This window comes from Lithobates pipiens, unplaced genomic scaffold (genome assembly GCF_037356315.1).
Source record: "Lithobates pipiens isolate NorthernLeopardFrog02 unplaced genomic scaffold, aLitPip1_a1.2 Scaffold_10, whole genome shotgun sequence".
NCBI classification, from domain to species: domain Eukaryota; kingdom Metazoa; phylum Chordata; class Amphibia; order Anura; family Ranidae; genus Lithobates; species Lithobates pipiens.
The window spans coordinates 122,772,200-122,794,237 of NW_027507686.1; the positions used below are offsets into that span (position 1 = coordinate 122,772,200).

At 40.6% G+C, this 22,038-nt stretch overlaps 1 protein-coding gene across 2 annotated transcripts in view; it reads right to left on the reverse strand.

Moving 5' to 3' along the window:
- PLA2G15 (phospholipase A2 group XV) overlaps positions 1–22,038 on the reverse strand; it is a 281,014-nt gene that overhangs the window by 21,232 nt on the left and 237,744 nt on the right. For both annotated transcript variants that reach the window (XM_077457913.1, XM_077457905.1), the window contains exon 4: positions 18,576–18,674. In XM_077457913.1, the coding sequence (XP_077314039.1) occupies positions 18,576–18,674 (99 nt within the window). The remainder of the gene's footprint in view (positions 1–18,575; positions 18,675–22,038) is intronic.

Here is a 22,038-nt window from a genome sequence, read left to right on the forward strand (position 1 = left end):
CCCTTCTGAATAAAATTAAAAAGCAATTAAGTAAGATTCAATACAAATCCCTTTCCTGGGTCGGGAAAATAAATGCAGTCAAGATGTTTATATTACCAATATTTACATATACATGTCAAATGGTTCCAATCCCTCTCCCACATTCGTACTTAAATAAATTAAAATTGTTGACTATAAGATTTATCTGGGGAGGTAAACGCGCACGGATCACATTTAATACAATAGCTAAAGGAAAGGACAGAGGAGGTCTGGCATCACCCGACTTCAAAAAATACTATGAGGCTATAGTCGTGGCTAGAATAATAGATTGGGCTTTTAACAAAAAGGGTAAAGATTGGGTAGAACTAGAAATTAATTTAAGTAGAGCAAAAATAAGGGGGACTATATGGGTACCAGCACGATTTAGGGATCTAGGACCCAATACAAGTATACTGACAAAAAATTCACTTCAGGTATGGGATGGAATAAACAAGAGACACAAGTGGGACCACAACTCACCATTAATTTCGTTACTTGACACAAATTTGTTCAGACCAGGGAAAGAAGAATACATGTATTTTAGTAGGTGGGCTAAAAAAGATAATATAAGATTACTAGAAGTTATGAAAGGTAATAGATTATGCACATATGAGGAAATTATAGGGGAATGGGGGCACAACGCACTTGATAAATGGAGATATGCACAATTACACTATTTCACCCAGTCCCTACCACAACCTCTGAGAGGAAGGGAACAGCTTAGACCTCTGGAGAAGTTATTGGAGACCCCTCAAAGTTTGGAAAAAAAGATATCAAAAATATACAAAATTTTGTTAGGGGAGATAGAATATAAATACCCTGCGTATTTAGAAAAGTGGGAAAGCGAGATAGGACCTATAAGCAATGACGAACATAGGAACAAGATTATAAGGCAAATTTATTCAGTGGCTAAGGACACCCAAACAAGAGAAATGTCATATAAGCTTCTAGCTAGGTGGTATATAACTTCACAAAGAGGGAATAAAATTAGTGGAGAAAATCCCTCAACATGTTGGAGAGGTTGCCCTGCACTGGGGACGTTCTCACATATGTGGTGGGAATTCCCCAAAATGCAGACCTTCTGGGGTAAAATAATTGAAGCTTGCTTTAAGGTAACAGGAGTTAAGATCACGAAATGCCCTTGGGTTTGCCTGTTTCATGACTCAGAGAAGGGGGAGACGCAATACAGGAACTCCCTGGTACCCTGTCTATTGAACTCTGCGAAAGCGCTGATACCACGAAGATGGAAAACGCAGGAAGCTCCATTAATGAAAGAGTGGATAGAAAAAGTAGAAAGAACAAGAAATATTGAAGAGGCAATTTACAAGGCAGAGGAGAGTTACCAAAGAAAGTGGCAACAGTGGCTACAGTTTAGAAAAACTGAAAGTTACCTGGGGTTAATGGAATGTTAGAGGGTCTTGATGAAGGAAGGAGCAAGTGAGTAAGAGGGAGGCAGAAAGGCAACAGAAGCCCCTGTCTTCCTTTTTTTTTTTTTTTTTTTGGGGAGGGAAGGGGAGGTTTATGGGGTAAATGTAATTCATTGTTGTAAAGATATGTTATTGTAAAGATGGTAATTTGTAATATTTAAAAAAAATTTATCTTGGAAAATAAAGAATAAGTAAAAAAAACTATTACAGCCTAAAGTCTTTTTAAATATGGTGCTACAAACTTGCCACCAAGTGTTAATTTTGGCAGCAAATTTCGATTTAGTCTTAGGACTAAAATGGCATTTTAGTTTTCTAAAAGTGTTTTTGTCATATTTAGTCAACCAAAATGTCCTACACCTACACAAATGTCCTCAGCCCCCACCATTCCCCTTCAGGCTGCAGATAACAGCCATTGATCTTCTAACCTTCCATAGACAGTCTCTTATCTACAATCCAGGCTCCATCCAGAGGAAGCAGTCAGAGCTCAGTGGAAACCAGGAATTCTGAGGGTAAACGTCCCTGCCCTACATTTTTGTTTAGTTTTTGTTCATTAACGATAATGAAATTGACTTGACTTCATCATAGTTTTTCGTCAGTGGACATGAATATTCTTTTAGTTTTTGTCACTGTAAAAATGCGGCTGATGAAAATGATGACGAAAATGTTTTCGTTGATGCAATTAACAGTGTTTGGCACACCTATTGTGGGCAATTCCTCACATTCTTCTTTCCAGGACCTCTCAAGCTTCATCAGGTTGGATGGGGAGCATTGGTGCACAGCCATTTTCAGATCTCTTCAGAGATCTTCAATTGGGTTCAAGTCTGGGCCAAGGACATTCACAGAGTTGTCCCGTAGCCACTCCTTGTGTTATCTTGGCTGTGTGTTTAGTTTTGTTGTCCTGTTGGAAGATGAACCTTTACCCCAGTCTGAGGTTCAGAGCACTTTGTGCACTGCTGGATTCATCTTTCCCTCTATCTTGACAAGTCTCCCAGTTCATATTACCATAGAGTGGCAGCATTATTGCATTTACAGTATACTTGAAAGAGGCTCCCTCGGGGCATGGTAAGCTCCCCCTCAGAATATAATGCTGCATTATCCCAAATCCTATCTCAGTGGAAACCAAAGCACAGTGACACAGTCCTACTTTAGTAAGTCGATGATCTTCTTTGTGTTATAGGGTTCAGTTCACTTGTAAAGAAGAAACCCTTAGCTTGCTGGTGTTTCTGGCACAGACAGAGAACTGGGCCTCTAAACAGAAACTCCAGTTTTGTCAAAACAAGGTTGTTTTTCTTGGTCTTTGCATTTCTGCAGGCAGTAAGCACCTGACAACCCAGCGTGCCCAGCTGATTCCAGTTGATTAGAGACTACCCTCTGCCGAGCAATAACAGACAGTTGAGAGCCTTTCTGGGACTAGTGGGGTATTGCAGAGACTGGATTCCCAATGCGTCACAGTTAATGGCTCCACTGTATGGACTTACAGCAAGTGAAAGTTTTACCGTTGAAAAAACTCAACAAGAAGCCATGTAACAACTACAACTGGCAGTATCTATTGCCCCCCGCATTGGCACTACCTGATTAAAAAAAGTTGTCATTCTCTTCTGCCATGAACTAGATGGCCAGGCATCAGGGGTTCTTACTCAGAAACCCAGGGGTAAGCAAAGGCCTGTGGCCTATGTCTCTTGCACAATAGACCATGTTATAAAGGGCTCCCCAAGCTGTGTCACATCAGTTGCAGCTGCTGCCTTATTGATGGACAAGGTTGCAGACATTGTGCTAGGGCATAACAGAATGTGGGACCATTAAAATTAGGCTAAGGAAATTCTCAACAGTGTCCAAACTAAACATTTGTCTGCTGCCAGGCTCACCAACTAGGAGGTAGCATTACTGACCCCATCTAATCTCACAATTCAAAAGGTGCAGTGTCTTAAATCCAGCCACTCTTCTTCCTTAACACATTACATCTGAATCATCAGACCATAGTTGCATGGAACTGGTTACATCAGAAACTGCTGGTCTGTAATGTCACTGATATGCCTTTGCAAAACACTGATCTTATCTTGTTTGTTGATGGTTCAAGATTTCACACTGAGGATGGCAAGCCACACACGGGATATGCAGTAGACATGGGCACCGTCAATAAATTTGTTTCGTTCCGCTCCGTTACGGTTCGCGTTAGAATTAATTCGTACTTCGTATTTCGTGTCCGAAATTCAATTTCAATTCGTACGAAATGTCGTTAGGTTCGTTAACTTGTACGAACGTTCTTTACGATGAATTTAAAGGCAAAAATATACCTCAATATGACAGTCGGTGCTGATGGAAGTTTGTTTTTTATCACAAATTAGAAAATTCCATTGAATTTCCTATCTGAAATACGAATTTTCTTTAGATGAGGGGCTCCCACCATCCCTGTGCTGTGCTGACTTCCCCCCGGGGGCTGTACCCCTGCTGTGCTCAGTATGTCAGCACAGCACAGGAATTTGGGTACAGCCCCAGGAGGAAGTCAGCATAGCACAGGGATGGTGGGAGCCCCTCATAATAAGCATAATGAGTCGTCAACCCAACGACAACTGATCCGAAAATTCGTAAACAAAAGTTCGTATTTCGTACAAAATTCGTACGCATGGCAATTCGTATTTCGGATCCTGCCGAACGTACGAATTTAGGGAAATTCGTATGAATTTGAGATTCGTGCAAAACTAATCGCACATGTAATATGCAGACGTATCTTTGTCTGAGGTTATTTTTCAGGAAGCTTTACCACTGACCATATTGGCTCAGGTGGCTGAGTCCTGTGCCCTTACAAAAGCCTGTGAATATGCAGCTGACCGGACGACAAACATCTATACAGATTCAAGGTATGCCTTTGGAGTTACACATGATTATGGTCCAATTTGGAAATCAAGGAATGTCCTTACCTCTGCAGGTAAACCCATAAAACATTCACAACATATCCAGGGCCTATTGACAGCCCTTTTGCTACCAAAACATGAGGGCATTATAAAAATTCAAGCACATACCAAACGATACCTCAGAGGAAGCAAAATTAAATGCTTATGCTGACAAACCAGCAAAACAAGCCACTCTGTTAGAAGTCACAAGCATTTCCTTGCACACAGTGTGCTTCCCAGAGACACCTTTTTCTCTAAATGTTTGACAAAATTGACAGGCCCAGGCCCCCCCCCCCCCCCCCCCAAGAGAAGAATGCCTGGACCCGATCTAGTGCCACTTTACATGACAATTTGTGAGGTAAGGAAATAATATCTCCCCAGGTCCTTTTTCCTATGTTAGAGTCTATACTACATTCCCAGGCTCATCTTTCCTAGGGGGGATGCAAGGTGTTATACAAATTTTTTTGGATAGGTCCAGGTATAACAACAGCAAATCACCAAACACAGTCAGCAATGTATGATGTGTGCTAAACATAATCCAGGCACCTCCTTTAAAACACCTGTAAAATCACTTCCAAAAGCTGAATACCCATTCCAAAGGTTGCAAATAGATTTTATTCAGTTTCCAAAAACAGGAATATATGAGTACGTTCTTGTTTGTGTTGACAAGTTTTCAGGATGGCCTGAGACCTGGTAAGCTACAGCAAAAGCTACAGCCAAGAAACTCTTATCAGAAATAATCTGCAGGTGTAGGGTCCCAGAAACTTTAGAAAGTGACCAAGATACACATTTTACAGGTGAAATCATGCAGACTATTTTGTCCTATCTAGGGATAGAACAGTTGTTTCATAAACCTTACCGCCCATAAAGCAATGGATAGGTTAAAAGACTGAATGGTGTCATCAAAAACAGACTTGCCAAAATGTGTGGAGAATCAGGTAAACCTTGGATAGGATTTTTGCCTGTTGTACTATACTCAGTAAGGACAACATATCGGAGGAAAACTATTTTAAGCCCATGTGAAATATTGTTTGGCTCTGTTCCAAAAACTGGAAAATTGTATACTTACCTTTCCGAAATTTCCTTTCCTGTCGCATCTTCATGGCAGCATACACTCTGGACGTTAACCACCATTCACGTCGGGCACAGATGGTCATTCAGGGGACTGATGCGACAGGAAAACGGAAAATTGTATACTTACCTTTCCGGAATTTTTCTTTCCTGTCGCATCTTCATGGCAGCATACAATATCCCACCCACAAAGGTGACTCATATATACAGAGAATGCCGGGGCGGGGGGCGTATCTTCATCTTATAGCTATGTGGTCCTATCAGGTTGTGGGGGCGGAGTCACAACCCAGAGTGTATGCTGCCATGATGCGACAGGAAACATGATTACATTTTCCTCAGAAGGTCACAAGCTCAGTTTGCAGATCTTACTGGGTGGGAGCACTAAACAAGCAATTGATTAAGACTCACGAAAGAGTGTTTTCTTCCATTCCAGATCCAAACTCAGATCCATGAGCTCATACTCTAAACCCAGGAGATTGGGTGTTGGTAAAGAAACAAATACAAAAGGTGCTTGAACCCAGATACGAGGGCCCTTTTCAGGTGCAACTAGTGACACACGCAGAAGTGAAACTTCAATCCAAAGACTCCTGGATATACGCTAGCCATTGCAAAAAGGTCACAGAGCCTGCAGGTGGTATTACTCTTATGCTTTGTTACACCACTAATCTTTGCTTTGCATGTTGAACAAAATCATTATTTTACCTTACTTAAAGCGATAGTCGAAAATCCCCTGTGCGCATGCGCCGCTGCAGTCAGCGGCACATTGCGAGGGGAATATCTCCTAAACTGTACAGGTTTAGGAGATTTTTTTTTTTACCTACAGGTAAGCCTTATTATAGGCTTACCTGTAGGTAAAAGTTGTAAAAAAGACTATACAACCACTTTAATGTAACTACCTTTATGCTGAGCAAGATCAACTGTTGGATTTTTGGGGCACACATAGAGCATGGTAAGCAAGGCTATCCGCTGACTACAACTTCATTTTACTGGGATAATAAGGCTAGTGGAGTTTAACAGTAGTAATAGAGATGTATGTATTTCTATTGAACAGTATAGATTCACACTCCAATATCCAGGTAAAGAGAAATAGCGCTATAGGAGAAATGATGAGAGTAAATTTTTACCGGGGAGTAATACTACCATCACAATTAGAGGTAAACACAAAACAATTATAATTGCTCATAAAAATACTACTGTGTATCAACTAGGGCTTTGCAAATGTCAATATGAATTGAAGAATTGTACTAACACACCATCTAACTGTCAGTGTGTGAAAATCAATCAAGAAGAAATACATTACACTGTTATTGAACTTGTATGAATGAGCCCACCGAAGCATGGATGGAAAATGGTAATGTCAAAGTAAACGTATATGATCGTCTTCAATGTCTGAATATTAGTGATAATCAGACTCAGAAAGATATTGTATTCCAGGCCCATTTAATGCTAAAATATTATAAGTGTACCATACTCCCCTTAAACTTTATATGTGGAAGTAATTCTTACCGATAAATACCTAAATTCTTTCAAGTACCTGTTATTTAGGATATTTACTTCCACAAGTAAGCTATTTTAAGCACCTCCCAACAGGAAGCTCCCAAAGGCACTCTAGAAAACAGAGAAGTACCTGTCAGCAATCATCTCCTTAAAGGGAGTGATAGAGTCTTGGAAGACGGATATGTACCAGACCATTTTGATGTTAGTGAGGGTGATAGATTAGCGGCCATAATACTTCCCATGTATGGCCAAGCCGAAGCTATACAAATGATTAGGAGACTGGCACGAATAATGGAAAAAAATTGTGAATGAATCTACCGAAACTATTATCCTCCTAAATGAAGAACAAAAACAGCTTTGGATAGTAGCCTTACAAAATAGAATGGCCCTAGATTACTTGTTAGCTGAACAAGGGGAAATATGCTCATTAATTAACCACTTAAGGACCAAGCCCATTTTTCAGACTCTGTGTTTACAAGTTAAAATCATTTTTTTGCTAGAAAATTACTTAGAACCCCCAAACCTTATATATATATATATATATATATATATATATATATTTTTTTTTTTTTTTTTTTTTTTTTTTGGGCAAAAATACACTTTTTTTGAATAAAAAAATAAGACAACAGTAAAGTTAGCCCAATTTTTTAAAATATTGTAAATAATAATGTTACGCCGAGTAAACTGATATCCAACATGTCACGCTTCAAAATTACGTCTGCTCATGGAATGGTGACAATCTTTTACGCATAAAAATCTCCATATGCAAAGTTTAAAAATTTCTATAGGTTAACAGTTTTGAGTTACAGAGGAAGTTTAGGGCTAGAATTAATGCTCTCGCTCTAATGATCACGGAAATACTCACATGTGTGGTTTGAACACCGTTTTCATATGCGGGCGCTACTCAGGTATGCGTTTGCTTCTGCTCGGAAGCTCGTCAGAATGGGGCGCTTTAAATTTGTATTTTTCCCTTCTTTATTTTACTATTACAAGGAATGTAAACATTTACACTAAAATGCAATAAAATAAAAAAAAATTTAATGGAGCCGAGTGGGGGGCCTTTCCCTCACGCTGCATCCAGGCAGTGAGGTGACAGAATGCAATCATCTCCACCATAACCGGTAGGTCCAGAAAGCAGCGGAGATGGCCGAAGCGCGGCGGGGGGAAGGCGGACACCTCTCCCGTCACTGATAAGAGTGATCTCGCGCTAAATCCGCCATGGAGACCACTTTTATCTTAAAGAGAAATGCACAGCATTCCCAAAAATACTGGGGTTATGGCAGCTAGCTGTTGCCATAACAACAGTATTTAGCATCAAAGTACCAACGTGCGGGTATGTTGTTTTGTGTGAAGTGGTTAATGACATTTGTTGTACGTATATACCTGACCACATCAACAAGGTAAAAGGAGATGTGATCCATACTTGATGGTATTTCTGATCTTTTTGGTAATTTAAGTAAATGGCTTTCTGATATTCTGTATTCTATTGGAACTGTCCTCCTCTAGGTCATGGGTTTCTTCCTGGCAATATGTGTTTTTTATTATTGTCTCAAAATATGTATTACTAAACTCCTTAGATGTGCTATTAAACCAGTTTATAATCCAAGGTTCCTTCTTCCCCATATAACTCAAGGATCTACATCTAGGTAAGCCATACGTGGCTTTAACAGTTAGCAAAGGCAACTGTGATGTGGAATCACCACACGGGGGACAGCGGAACGGAAACCACTATACTGTCAATGGTCAGAGGCCCAAGTGTTTACTACTAGTGTGTGGATTAATATATTGCTTGCTTATTTTGAAAATAAATAATCAGGAATGCTGTTTTATAGTTTAAGGAGCAACGACCCCCCCCCCCCCCTTCTTTGACACAGGTTAATTGCATGACTTGTGAGTGTGAATAACTTTATTGTCATGCAAAGTGAGTGAGCTGAGTGAACTTTAACCACCTCAATACAGGGCACTTACACTCCCTTCCTGACCAAACCAATTTTCAGCTTTCAGTGCTCTCACAATTTGAATGACAATTACTCAGTCATGCAACACTGTACCCATATGAAACTTGTGTACCTTTTTCCACACAAATAGAGCTTTCTTTTAGTGGTATTTAATCACTAGTCTGGTTTTTATTTTTTGTGCTATAAATAAAAAACATAAATTTTGGGGAAAAAATGCCTTTTTCTTTGTTTCAGTCATAAAATTTTGCTAATTAGTAATTTTACTTCATACATTTTGGCCAAAATTTATGCTACTACATATCTTTGGTAAAAATAACCCACATTAGTGTATATTATTTGGTCTTTGTGAAAGTTATACAGTCTACAAACTATGGTGCCAATCACTGAAAATTGATCACATCTGATCAGGCCTTCAGTACATCAGGTGTATCTCAATTCTTAAGACACTAACAAGTCGGGAAAGTACAAATACCCCCCAAATGACCCATTTTTACAACAAATTACACCCCAAAATACATTCTGCTACTCCTCCTGAGTATGGCAATAACCACGTGTGAGACTTTTACACAGCCTGGTCACATACAGAGTACCAACATTGAAGTGGTACCTTCAGGCGTTCTACGAGCAAAAATGACACATCTCATTTCACAGCCACTTATTACATTTTTGAAGGCCCTGGAGTACCAGGACAACGGAATTGCCCATAAAATGACCCCATTTTGGAACGCTAACACCCCAACGTAAAATCTGTGAGGCATAATGAGTCTTTTGAACGGTTCATTTTTTTCCAGAAGTTTTTGGAAAATGTGGGAAAAAATGAAAACGCATTTTTTTTTTTACACTAAGTTGTCAATTGATAAGATATTTCTAACACATAGCATGTATATAGCAAAAATTACACCCCAAAACACATTCTGCTACTTCTCCCGAGTATGGCGATACCACATGTGTAGGACTTTTACACATCATGGCCACATACAGAGGCCGAACATTGAGGCTGGGTTCACACTGCTGCGGGGGGAGATCCGGATGTGATTCGCACCGCAAATCACATCCGATCTCCGTAGCGATGCGAGTTCAGCCATACAGATAGTATGGCTGAATTCGCATCGCTCCCGCAGCAAACTCGCACTGGACCCTTTTTTTGGTCCGCAACAGAATCGGATCGCATGGGGGTTCACACCATGCGATCCGATTCCTGTGCGAGTCGGCAGATCGCACTGCGATATGCGGACGGATCTGGGGGTGTCATTAACATATCATTGACACTCCCAGCCGTCCGCATAGGGCAGTGTGAACTGCCGGCGGGAGTAATGCGATGCGGGAAAACGCCGCGGATTTGCGGCGTTCCCGCATCGCAGCGGTGTGAACCCGGCCTGAAGCAGTACCTTCAGGCGTTCTAGGAGCATAAACGACACATCTGATTTCATTCCTACCCATCACAGTTTTGAAGGTCCTGGAGCACCAGGACAATGGAATTACCCCCAAAATGACCCCATTTTGGAAAGCAAACACCCCAACGTATATTCTATGAGGCATGGGCTGCAAATAGGTACTCGGGTACTCTGATGGGCTGCAGATAGGTACTCGGGGTACTCTGATGGCCTGGTGACAGGTACTCGGGTACTCTGATGGCCTGGTGACAGGTACTCGGGTACTCTGATGGCCTGGTGACAGGTACTCGGGTACTCTGATGGCCTGGTGACAGGTTCTCTGATGGCCTGGTGACTGGTATTTGGGTACTCTGAAGGGCGGTGATAGGTACTCAGGTACTCATAAGGACTGTGACAGGTACTCGGGTGCTCTGATGGGCTGTGACAGGTACTCGGGTGCTCTGATGGGCTGTGACAGGTACTCGGGTGCTCTGATGGGCTGTGACAGGTACTCGGGTGCTCGGATGGACTGTGACAGGTACTCGGATGGACTGTGACAGGTACTCAGATGGACTGTGACAGGTACTCGGATGGACTGTGACAGGTACTAGGATGGACTGTGACAGGTACTAGGATGGACTGTGACAGGTACTCAGATGGACTGTGACAGGTACTCGGATGGGCTGTGACAGGTACTCGGATGGGCTGTGACGGGTACTCGGGTACTCTGATGGGCTGTGACGGGTACTCGGGTACTCTGATGGACTGTGAAGGGTACTCGGGTACTCTGATGGACTGTGAAGGGTACTCGGGTACTCTGATGGACTGTGAAGGGTACTCGGGTACTCTGATGGACTGTGAAGGGTACTCGGGTACTCTGTGATGGGTACTCTGATGGGCTGTGACAGGTGCTCAGGTACTCTGATGGACTGCGAGTGACAGGTACTATAATGGGTGGTGACAGGTCCTCTTTATAGGGGGGGCAATCAGTGTGCTTGATGTGTACTGTAAGCGGTAACGAGATGTTACCGCAATCTCCTCCTCACACACGATCGGTGTGTGAGGAGAACCTGGTAACATCTCGTTACCGTGGTTTGTTTACATTTAGTGATCGGCTGTGAAAGGATCACAGCTGATCATGTGGGTAAACAGCCAGCCAATGGCTGTTTACCAGCGTCGGTGACGAGCAGTGTTCCCGGGAACACGCCGCCACCGACGTGCGCTCGCACGTAAGTGTCGTGCACAGTTGGGGTGGAACCATCTGTGATCGGCCGTGATGAAGTCACGGCCGATTACGTGGTAAACAGCCATGCCCAATGGCTTTTCTCCCCCCCTCGGTGGCGAGCGGTGTCTCTGTGACACGCCGCCACCGAAGGATCAGGGATGCGCGCGCATTCCCTGTTTAGACGGGAGGACGCGACTATTGTGACAAAGGGGAACTTATTAAAATGTTTGTTTTTGAGCTGCTCATTTCTAAACATGGTGAACAATAATTTTTATAGTAATGGTATACCATAAATGAATAAAACCCATGTGGTAATAATTAGTTTGACGTCAAACAATTTTTGGTATTAGAAAAAGTGCACTGGTAAAACATCTAAGTAAAAAATGTTAAATATCTCTAACCTTTGGTTTATTTTTAAGAGGAAAATATAATGGGGGTTATTTACGAAAGGCAAATCCACTTTGCACTACAAGGGCACTTGGCAATGTCGCTGTAAATCTGAGGGGTAGATCTGAAATGAGGGGAAGCTCTGCTGATTTTACCATCCAATCATGTGCAAGCTAAAATGCTGTTTTTTTATTTTCCTTGCATGTCCCCCTCGGATCTACAGCGACTTTACTGTGCAAAGTGGGTTTTCCTTTAGTAAATAACCCCCCGCTGTGTTTTGTTACTAAAAGTTTGATGCTTTTTCTCAGATTAGTTCTATTGCCTGGGTTGATTTATTTAAGGTCTTCAGAACAGAAGGAGACCACAGCCTTCAAAGACAATTCACCAATAGAAGTATTGTTATAAATTGTTTTCATATATAAACATTTATGGATTTCACCCCTCCTCCCATTAGCTAAATATTGGTGCTGTCATTTGAGTCTGTACTGCCCTTAGCAGTTTCTTGTTGCTATTTACAGTATAAGGTGCTAGACCTTCCTTATTGTGTTCTGATCTGACATGTAACAAGTTTCAATTCCACAGATAATTAAGCGTCTCCTGTCTTAGGCTACATTTCCACTATAGTGACCCCCGATGTCACGTGATTTAGAGACTTTGGAGCGTGACTTTGGTCCAACTTTACAGTCTCTGGTTCGGGGTTGCATCGAAGGTCGCATCAAAGGTCACATCAAAGTAGTGCAGGAACCTTTTCAAAGTCACTGCAAATTTAAGGCCCCTTTCACACTGGGGCGGGGTCGGCGGTAAAGCGCTGCTATTTTTAGCAGTGATTTACCGTCATATTTAACCCCTGTTATCGCTCGAAAAAGGGTTAAAACCACCCGCAAAGCCGGTGGTATAGCCGCGCTGCCCCATTGATACTAGTCACTTTCATTCATTCATTATTTTCAATAGGCTTCACCGCTCCAAAGATGCTGCCAGCAGGACTTTTTTTTAGTGTCCTGCTAGCAAACCACCTCAGTGTGAAAGCCCTCAGGCTTTTACACTGGAGACACAAGAGCGGCTCTTTCAGGGCGCTTTGCAGGAGCTATTTTTAGTGCTGTAGAGCCTGCAAAGTGCCCAGTGTGAAAGGGGTCTAAGTCGCACTAGTGCAAATAGCCTTATATAGTTTTTGTATATTGTTTTATGATTAAAATTTTTACCAAGATTGAACTGAATAATTTCTGCTCTAGTTTAACACCTACAGTATGCTAACAAAGTGAATGTATATCAGTGTTACTACATTGAGTATTAAGATTACTTGGGTACTATTAAGATTTTAAATTAGGCCCATGTTACAGATCTTCAACTTTTCTACAAATCTGTCTCTTCTATTCCCAAAGATCAACAGGTATGCTGGTATTGTATGGGTATTGGCATGTAGTTCCATTGCTTTAACTTATAAGGTCTGCGGTTATATATTGTTCCACAAGACTTGTGTTTAAATCTAGTTAAACCTCCTGTCAATTGAATTAGCTACATGCCCAGCCAGTACTGCCTTTTCAAGCTGAAGATCATTGCCTTAGGCTTTGCATATTAATGTCCCTAGCAGTCTGCTTTTGTGTCTCCAAGGGTACTTCAAGCCAGTTTCCTGTTCAGTGTCACCATGCAACTCTACCTGCTATTATAGATTCCCGTGTGACTGTTTGCATGTCTACTCATTTCTAGCTCTCTTGTGTGTCTCCAGTGTCTGTGTATCCAGGCATACACCTATAAGTTTGAATTTTACTCCCTACTGTTTAGTGATCCCAGCAGCTCAGAGCTGCAAGGTGTTATCATTTGTCTATTGGCCCTTAGTTCTAGGTATCTACCTGTTTGGGCGAGTAAGAGGGCCGCAACCGGGGAACTGTTTGCTGCGCAACCTATCTCCACCATCAGGGGCTCTGGAGAAGACAAGGCAATTCCTTACACTCTGAGCCTGGCCCTCTCAAGGACCCTCACAATGGTTTTCACACTGACCAAAAAACACTGTAGTTTTTTTGGTCAGGCAACGCACTGACACCTTTGCAGCCACTGTGCTATATGCTGGGGGTTCAGTGTGCCACTGTACCTTTAAGAAGGGGTGGCGTCCCTTCAGTCCACCAGCTCTCACCTATCCATCAGAATGCATGTGCCTCCACTGTGGGGACACTTATAAATTAATGTTAGGTACCACAGATACCAGGGTGCCTTGACGAGGCTCTGTGGCTTACGCATGCATTTGCAAATGTGTGCAGACTGAAGCCCTGCTTTTAACGCATACTGATAGACATGTTATTTGGTTAAATAACATGTTATACTAAATGAGAATGCTTTGTCCTCGTATTAAGACGTTTTTCTTTTCTTTTCTTCTAGGTCTTATTACCTCTAGAACATAGATTTACTTCAGCGGAAAAAAACGGCTTTATTGGCATTTTTTGTTATTGACCTAATGTTGGATTTACAATCTGAGTGACGCCATCTTCAAAAAATCCCCTCCCTCATACCATGTCTTTATGACATCAGCCACAAACAGCATTGATGGAGAAGTGTTTTCAAAAAGCTTTTTGATGTCTGAAGAACTTTGATACTTATGTCAGCTGTCCGAAAAAATCAAAGCTCAGTTTACTATAATTGCAAAAAGACCTGCACACCTACCGGAAGTTTCTTGTCATGTGGACTGCGATAGTCCTGAAGAAAAAAATATTATGTATGAATATTGTATGCATTCTTAGGCCGCGTACACACGCGCGGACTGTTCGCCCAACTTTGTCCGTCCAACAGTTTCGGCAAACAGTCCGCTCAAACTTAGCATGGACGGACATGGCCACACACGACGGACGAACAGTTTGCTGAAACCGTGCGCGATGACGTGAACGGCACGTACGACGGGACGAAAAATACGACGTCCTATACACTGCATTATAGCTTTCGGCGTGAAAATCCTTTCTGAGCATGCGCGCAACTTTGTTTGACGAACAAGCCTACACACGGGCGGACTGTTCGCTCAAACAAGGTTTCAGCGGACAGTTTTTCGGAATTTCCGAAAAACCTTGTCCGTCCAACTGTCCGCTGAAACTGTCCGCTGAAAGCCCACACACGAGCGGACTGTCCGCCCAAACACTGTTCAGCGGACAAAGTTGGGCGAACAGTCCGCCCGTGTGTACGCGGCCTTAGGTGTTGCAGTGGAGTCTTATGGAGGACTAGCTGTCAAAGTTACAGCGGAGGAATCAACAAAAGACATGGCGTTCATACACTGTTAGACAAACGCATCATTTTAAGATATTCTTGTATTTTCTAGCCTTGACAAAGCAAAATTAGATTTTACTGCAGAAGTAAATTGGGTACATAAAGTAGGAGAAATATGAGCTAGAAAAATAAATATTTAAACTAAGATTAGGCAGTTAGAGGGAGATGTCACAATTGAGAAGGAATTGATAGGAATTGTAATTTTATCTGCCTTTTTTTTAAAATGCCAATTATGTTAGGTTTTGTATGTGAGACTTCGTTTGCTCCATTTTCTCAATATCACTACCACTAATATTCACATCTAGTTAGGCCCTACACAGCTTTAACTGACACCAAAGGAATCTCTACACTGAATAGCCAAGAACCCAACTGTTCACAACCAGTGTATGAATTGTTTGTTATAGCGCTGTTATGTGTTAGTTATGTGGCCAATTTTATATTTTGCCCAGAGATGGGATTGATAGGGTAAATGGAATAGTCATTTTATTTCATCAAACATTTATTTAGAATTAAGTATATATTGGATGTATATTTCATTAGAAGTCATATTGTATAACAGCTGTCTTGGTTGTGGTCAAATGCTATTTACACCTCCAGCTGTGAAGATGCTAATCTCTGGCTTTTCCCAGTCCACTACTGGAAGTGACATGTATATGTGAAATGACCATCTGCATATCAACAAATATCACCAAAAACTTGCCCAGAGAACTCTAAAATGATTAACTGCATATCAATGAACATAACCAAAGACTTCAAAAGAGTCCAGGTGCCAAGGTGCCACCCCCTTCAGATTGTATAAATTGTATTAAAAGGTTCTCATACATTTCAGAGCAATTCTTTTTGGAATGAACATGTTCCGTGATTGTGCTGTGATTTATACTTTGCTCTCCTTGGCTGTAGCTTACAACTACATGCTTGTATATTAAATAATTTTTATGTGGATTTGGCTTCAGCAGTCAAAGTTACTGGAATCCCTTCAGTTCTGGAGTTATCCTATCACTGCCTAAGGCCCTTCTCCCCTCGACCGCTCAATTTGGCCGGAGGGCCCACTCTAGGAAGAGTCCTAGGGGTTCCAAACTTCTTCCATTTATGGATGATGGAGACCATTGTACTTATTGGGACCTTTAATGCTGCAGACATTTTGCTGTACCCTTCCCCAGGTCTCTGCCTCAATACAATCTTGTTTGGAGGTCTAAAGACAATTCTTTGGACTTCATGACTTGGTTTGTGCTCTGGCATGTACTGTTAACGCTGGGACCTTATATAGACAAGTGTGTGCCTTTCCAAATCATGTGTATTCAACTGAATTTACCACAGGTGGACCCCAATCAAGTTGTATAAGCATCTCAAGGATGATCAGTGAAAACAGGATGCACCTGAGCTCAATTTTGAGCATCATGGCAAAGGCTGTGAATACTTATGTACATGTGATTTTGATGTTTTTTATTTTTAATAAATTTGTAAAGATTTCAAACAAACTTCTTTCACGTTTTCATTATGGGGTATTGATTGTATAATTTTGGGGAAATAACAAAATGTGGAAATAGTGAAGCGCTATGAATACTTTCTGGATGCACTGTACTTGCCAAAAAGGGTAATTTGTGGGGTATTTGTATTGTCCTGGCCTTTTATGGCCTCAAGAAACGAGATAGGCCATCAGTACATCAGGTTGGATTCATTTTCAGATATGAATAGCATAATTTGTAGACTCTATAACTTTCACATAGACTAAATAATATACATAGATTATTTTTACTAAAGAAATGTAGCAGAATACATTTTGGCCTAAATTTATGATGAAAATTTAAATTTGCAAAATTTTATAACAGAAAAACATGTTTATTTTTTCAAAAATGTCAGTTTTTTTTAAGTTTATATAGCAAAAACATGAAAAAATACTAGGAAAAGAAAGCTTAGTCCCAAAAAAATTATAAAAATTTAATTTGGGAACAGTATCGCATGATTGAGTAATTGGCATTCAAAGGGTGACAGCACTGAAAGCTAAAAATTGGCCTGTGTAGGAAGGGGGTGAAAGCGTCTGGCACTGAAGGGGTTGATATCATATTGCATATACAATATGTGACAAGTCCAAAGTTTCAAAGATATGTTCTGGTCTTTACTTAATGTGAACATTAAAAATAGGACTTGTAAAACAGCTTACCTGTAAAATTATTTTCTTTGAAGTACATCACGGGACACAGAGCCATAGTAGTTACTATGTGGGTTATAGGCCACCTTCAGGTGATAGACACTGGCACGCCCCAAGACAAAAAGTCAGCTCCCTCCCTTATTGTACAACTATTTGTACCTAATAAAAAAGTTTGTAAACAAAAAAAAAAAAGAGTCCACTCCATATAAATCCCCTCCCACTACTGGGAGTACCTCAGTTTTGTAGCAAAGCAATCCACGTGTATACCAAAAAGAAGGGAGGGATCTCTGTATTCCGTGATGTACTTCAAAGAAAAGGATTTTACAGGTAAGCTGTTTTAAAAATCCTATTTTATTATTGTACATTACGGGACACAGAGCCATAGTAGTTACTATGTGGGGTGCCCCATAGCCATGCCAACTGAAGGGAGGGAGACGCAACAAAAGTAGGGAACTAAGAGACTAGAGGACGTATACTGCAGCTTGCAGTTCACTGCGCCCAAAGGCAATATCCTCATGACCTTTTACATCTATTTGATAGAACCTGGTAAATGTATGGACTGAAGACCAAGTTGCGGCCTTGCTGATTTGAGCCATGGAGGCTTGGTGATGCATTGCCCAGGAAACACTAACAGCCCTGGTGGAATGCACCCAGAAAAAAAAGATGTCTCTCTTTTAAGCTTTGGATCATCTCTTGTCTCAAAAAGTGATATTGGTGGTCCCCATGGAAGAGCGAGGATTAGGATTTTATTCAAACCTTTTTATGGTACCAAAACCAAAAGGAGATGTCAGACCCATTTTAGATCTCAAAGATCTAAAGCGGTTTTTGAATATCCGTTCTTTTCACATGGAGTCAATCCGATCAGTGGTCTCCACTGCATGGCTAGCCCCAGCAAGGATTGCTCCAGTGGAGCACAGCACAGCACATTTTCACTTGTGACTAACACCTTAGACACTGGCAAAAAAACTGGGGTACTCCCAGTAGTGGGAGGGGTTATATAGGGAGTGGACTTTTTGTCTTAGGGCATGCCAGTGTCCATAACCTGAAGGTGGCCTATAACCCACATAGTAATTACTATGGCTCTGTGTCCTGTGATGTATGATAAGAAAAGTTGCTTGGCATAAATCTTTCATTTGTAAACCAACTTTCAGCAACAGAAAGGTCTCCATCACCATGTCTACTAGAAGGAACATGAACTCTTATTTAACCATGTCTGGGACATTATGGCTTCTAATGTAAGAAATATTTGCACTTTAGCTATGCACAACATATATCAAAACATGTCATTTTGTTTGTATTTACGTGTAAAAGTAAAAAGAAAGAAATTCAAACTTACTTGGAGCTTTTCGCCAGTCATAAGGAGCACCTTTTACATCAGCATCACGCGTGTATCCCCAATCAACCATACTCTGAACAAGTGTGTGAAAATATATACCTAAAAAAAAAAAAATGCAGGTATTGTAGAATAAAAGATTGTAGAATTTAAAAAAAAACCTGTGCTAAAACAAAAAAGGAGAGCTGACATTCTAACCTCCCTCTAGAAAAACAAATTGCCTGGATGTCTTTGCTTGTTTAGAGCCAAAATCCCAGAAAAAAACATTCACATCAGAACTTATCTGTATACTTGTCATTGCCTGATAGTATTGAAGGCATTGGATCGTTATGAAATCCAGACAACTACAAATTTCAGAAAGAAGGGTCAGCAATGACAGCCTCTATATTCTTTCAGAACAGGTTTTCTTTTAAACAAAATACTAAAACATTACTACCAAGTATGTGCCAATCATGATTCCACCTAAATAAAATATCTGTCACAATGACACATGCCAAACTAATGTCTTTAATATTGGCAAAAAGCCATAAAAACTGTGGTTTCTACACCTTAAATGAATTAATCCAGTTCTGAGAAGCAAATGACTCTTTCCCATCACTACAGTGTTCCCAAAAAGGGCCTACTGATATTTTTTTTACAGTGTTCCAAAATGTATGATTCCCTGAAAATTACAGTAGACTGTATTTATGTGGCTGCAGGATTTCATAATCATTGATGAAATACATATGAAATAACGTGTACTAGAAATTACGGCATAATATATATATATATATATATATATATATATATATATATATATATAAATATATATATATATATATATATAAATATATATACACACACACACACTCCGGTATATTAAAAAAGAAAAATTAGTTCAATTTAAAACTTTTATAAAATCTTCAAAAGAAATTAGCAAAGTAGTTCCCACTTTAATGTTTCGCTTAAAAAGTTTATCACACATTATGACAGACACAACAATATAACGTGCATCTTTAGGTGTGTTACTGCTTTAACCACTTAAGGACAAAGTCTCTTTCTGAGATTTGGTGTTTACAAGTTAAAAACATTATTTTTTGCTAGAAAATTACTTAGAACCCACAAACATTATATATATATATATATATATATATATATATATATATATATATATATACTGTATATATATATATATATATATATATATATATATATATTTTTTTTTTTTTTTTTTTCATTTTTTTTTTCTAACACTCTAGAAATAAAATGACAGTTTTTGCAATCCTTTTAATGCACCGCGCAGCAGTCTTACAAGCGCACTTTTTTTGGGAAAAAACACTATTTTTAATTAAACAATAAGACATCTGTAAAGTTAGCTAATTTTTTTTATATTGTGAAAGATAATGTTATGCCGAGTAAATTGATACCCAACATGTCACGCTTCAAATTTGCGCCCGCTCGTGGAATGGTGACAAACTTTTACGCTTAAAAATCTCCACTGGCAACATTTAAAAAAAAAATCTACAGGTTGCATGTTTTGATTTACAGAGGAGGTCTAGGGCTCTAACAATCGCGGAGATACCTCACATGTATGGTTTGAACACAGTTTTCAAATGCGGGCGCTGCTCACGTATGCGTTTGCTTCTGCAAGCAAGCTCAGCAGGACAGTGCGCGTTTAAAAACTTTTTATTATTATTTATTTTACCTTTTATTTGACATTTTTTCACTGTTTTCTTTGAAAAAAAAAAAAAATTGGGTCACTTTTATTCCTATTACAAGGAGTGTAAACATCCCTTGTAATAGAACAAAAGCATGACAGGACCTCTTAACCACTTCAGCCCCGGACCAATTAACAGCCTAAGGACCAGAGGTCTTTTTACAATTAATTGCGCGGTCATGCAATGGTGTACCTAAACGAAATTTGCTGCTTCTCCTGAGTACGGGGATACCACATATGTGGGACTTTTTGGGAGTCTAGCTGCTTACGGCACCCCGAAAACCAATCACTGCCTTCAGGGTTTCTAAGGGTGCAAATTTTTGATTTCATTCCTCACTACTTATCACAGTTTCGAAGGCCATAAAATGCCAAAATAACACAAAACCCCCCTAAATGACCCCATTTTGGAAAGTAGACACCCCAAGGAAATTGCTGAGGGGCATGTTGAGCCCATTGAATATTTTTTTTTGCCCCAAGTGATTGAATAATGACACAAAAAAAAAAAGTTTACAAAAAGTTGTCACTAAATGATATATTGCTCACACATGCCATAGTTATATGTGGAATTGCACCCCAAAATATATTCTGCTGCTTCTCCTGAGTACGGGGATACCACATGTGTGGGACTTTTTGGGAGTCTAGCTGCGTACGGCACCCCGAAAACCAATCACTGCCTTCAGGGTTTCTAAGGGTGCAAATTTTTGATTTCACTCCTCACTACCTATCACAATTTCGAAGGCCATAAAATGCCAAAATAACACAAAACCCCCCCAAATGACCCCATTTTGGAAAGTAGACACCCCAAGCTATTTACTGAGAGGCATGTTAAGTCCATGAAATATTTTATATTTTGGCACAAGTTGCAGGAATATTACAATTTTTTTATTTTTTTTTTGCACAAAGTTGTCACTAAATGATATATTGCTCACACATGCTATGGGCATAAGTCAAATTACACCCCAAAATAAATTCTGCTGCTTCTCCCGAGTACGGGGATACCACATGTGGGGGACTTTTTGGGAGCCTAGCCACGTACTGGACCCCGAAAACCAAGCACTGCCTTCCGGATTTAAATATAAAACGCTACCAAAAAAAACTGTTAGCGATCGCAGGGATCAGGCCTGACTCTGCGATCGCTGTAGTTATGTGTTTAGTGTTTTGTAAGTGACAGTGATCGATCGATACTGCACTTGGGTGGGCTGGGCGGAGGGGAAAAACGCAGGTGCTAGCAGGTATCTGGGCTGATCCCGCTAACAATGCGGTTTTTTGGAACCCTAAACTGCTGGGGACGCTAGTATAGATCTGATCAGATCAGATATTGATCTGTTCAGATTCTATACCACTACGGGAGGTGTATGCTTTGCGCGTGGGTGTTAGCGGTACTGGCACTAACCTAGCGCTGCCTGGGGCGACGCAGACCCTGACCCTAAAACCTAATTGATATCACCCGCCGGGTGATCAGGGGGTTAAACCTTTATTGGGTAATAAATGGTGGGTGCCCTGATGCTATAAAAAGCAAACTAACTAACCAGAGTCACCCGTAACACTTATACGGTGATCACTGGTGAAAGGGTTAACTAGGGGCAATCAGGGGGTTCAAATTTTTATTAGGTAGTATATGGGGGTCCCTGGCGCTATATAAAAATCTGACGGGGAACCTAAATAACTAACTGGCTAACCAGCGTCACCAGTGACACTTATACGCTGATTGCTGGTGAAAGGGTTAACTAGGGGCAATCAGGGGGTTAAAACCATTATTGGGTAGTATAT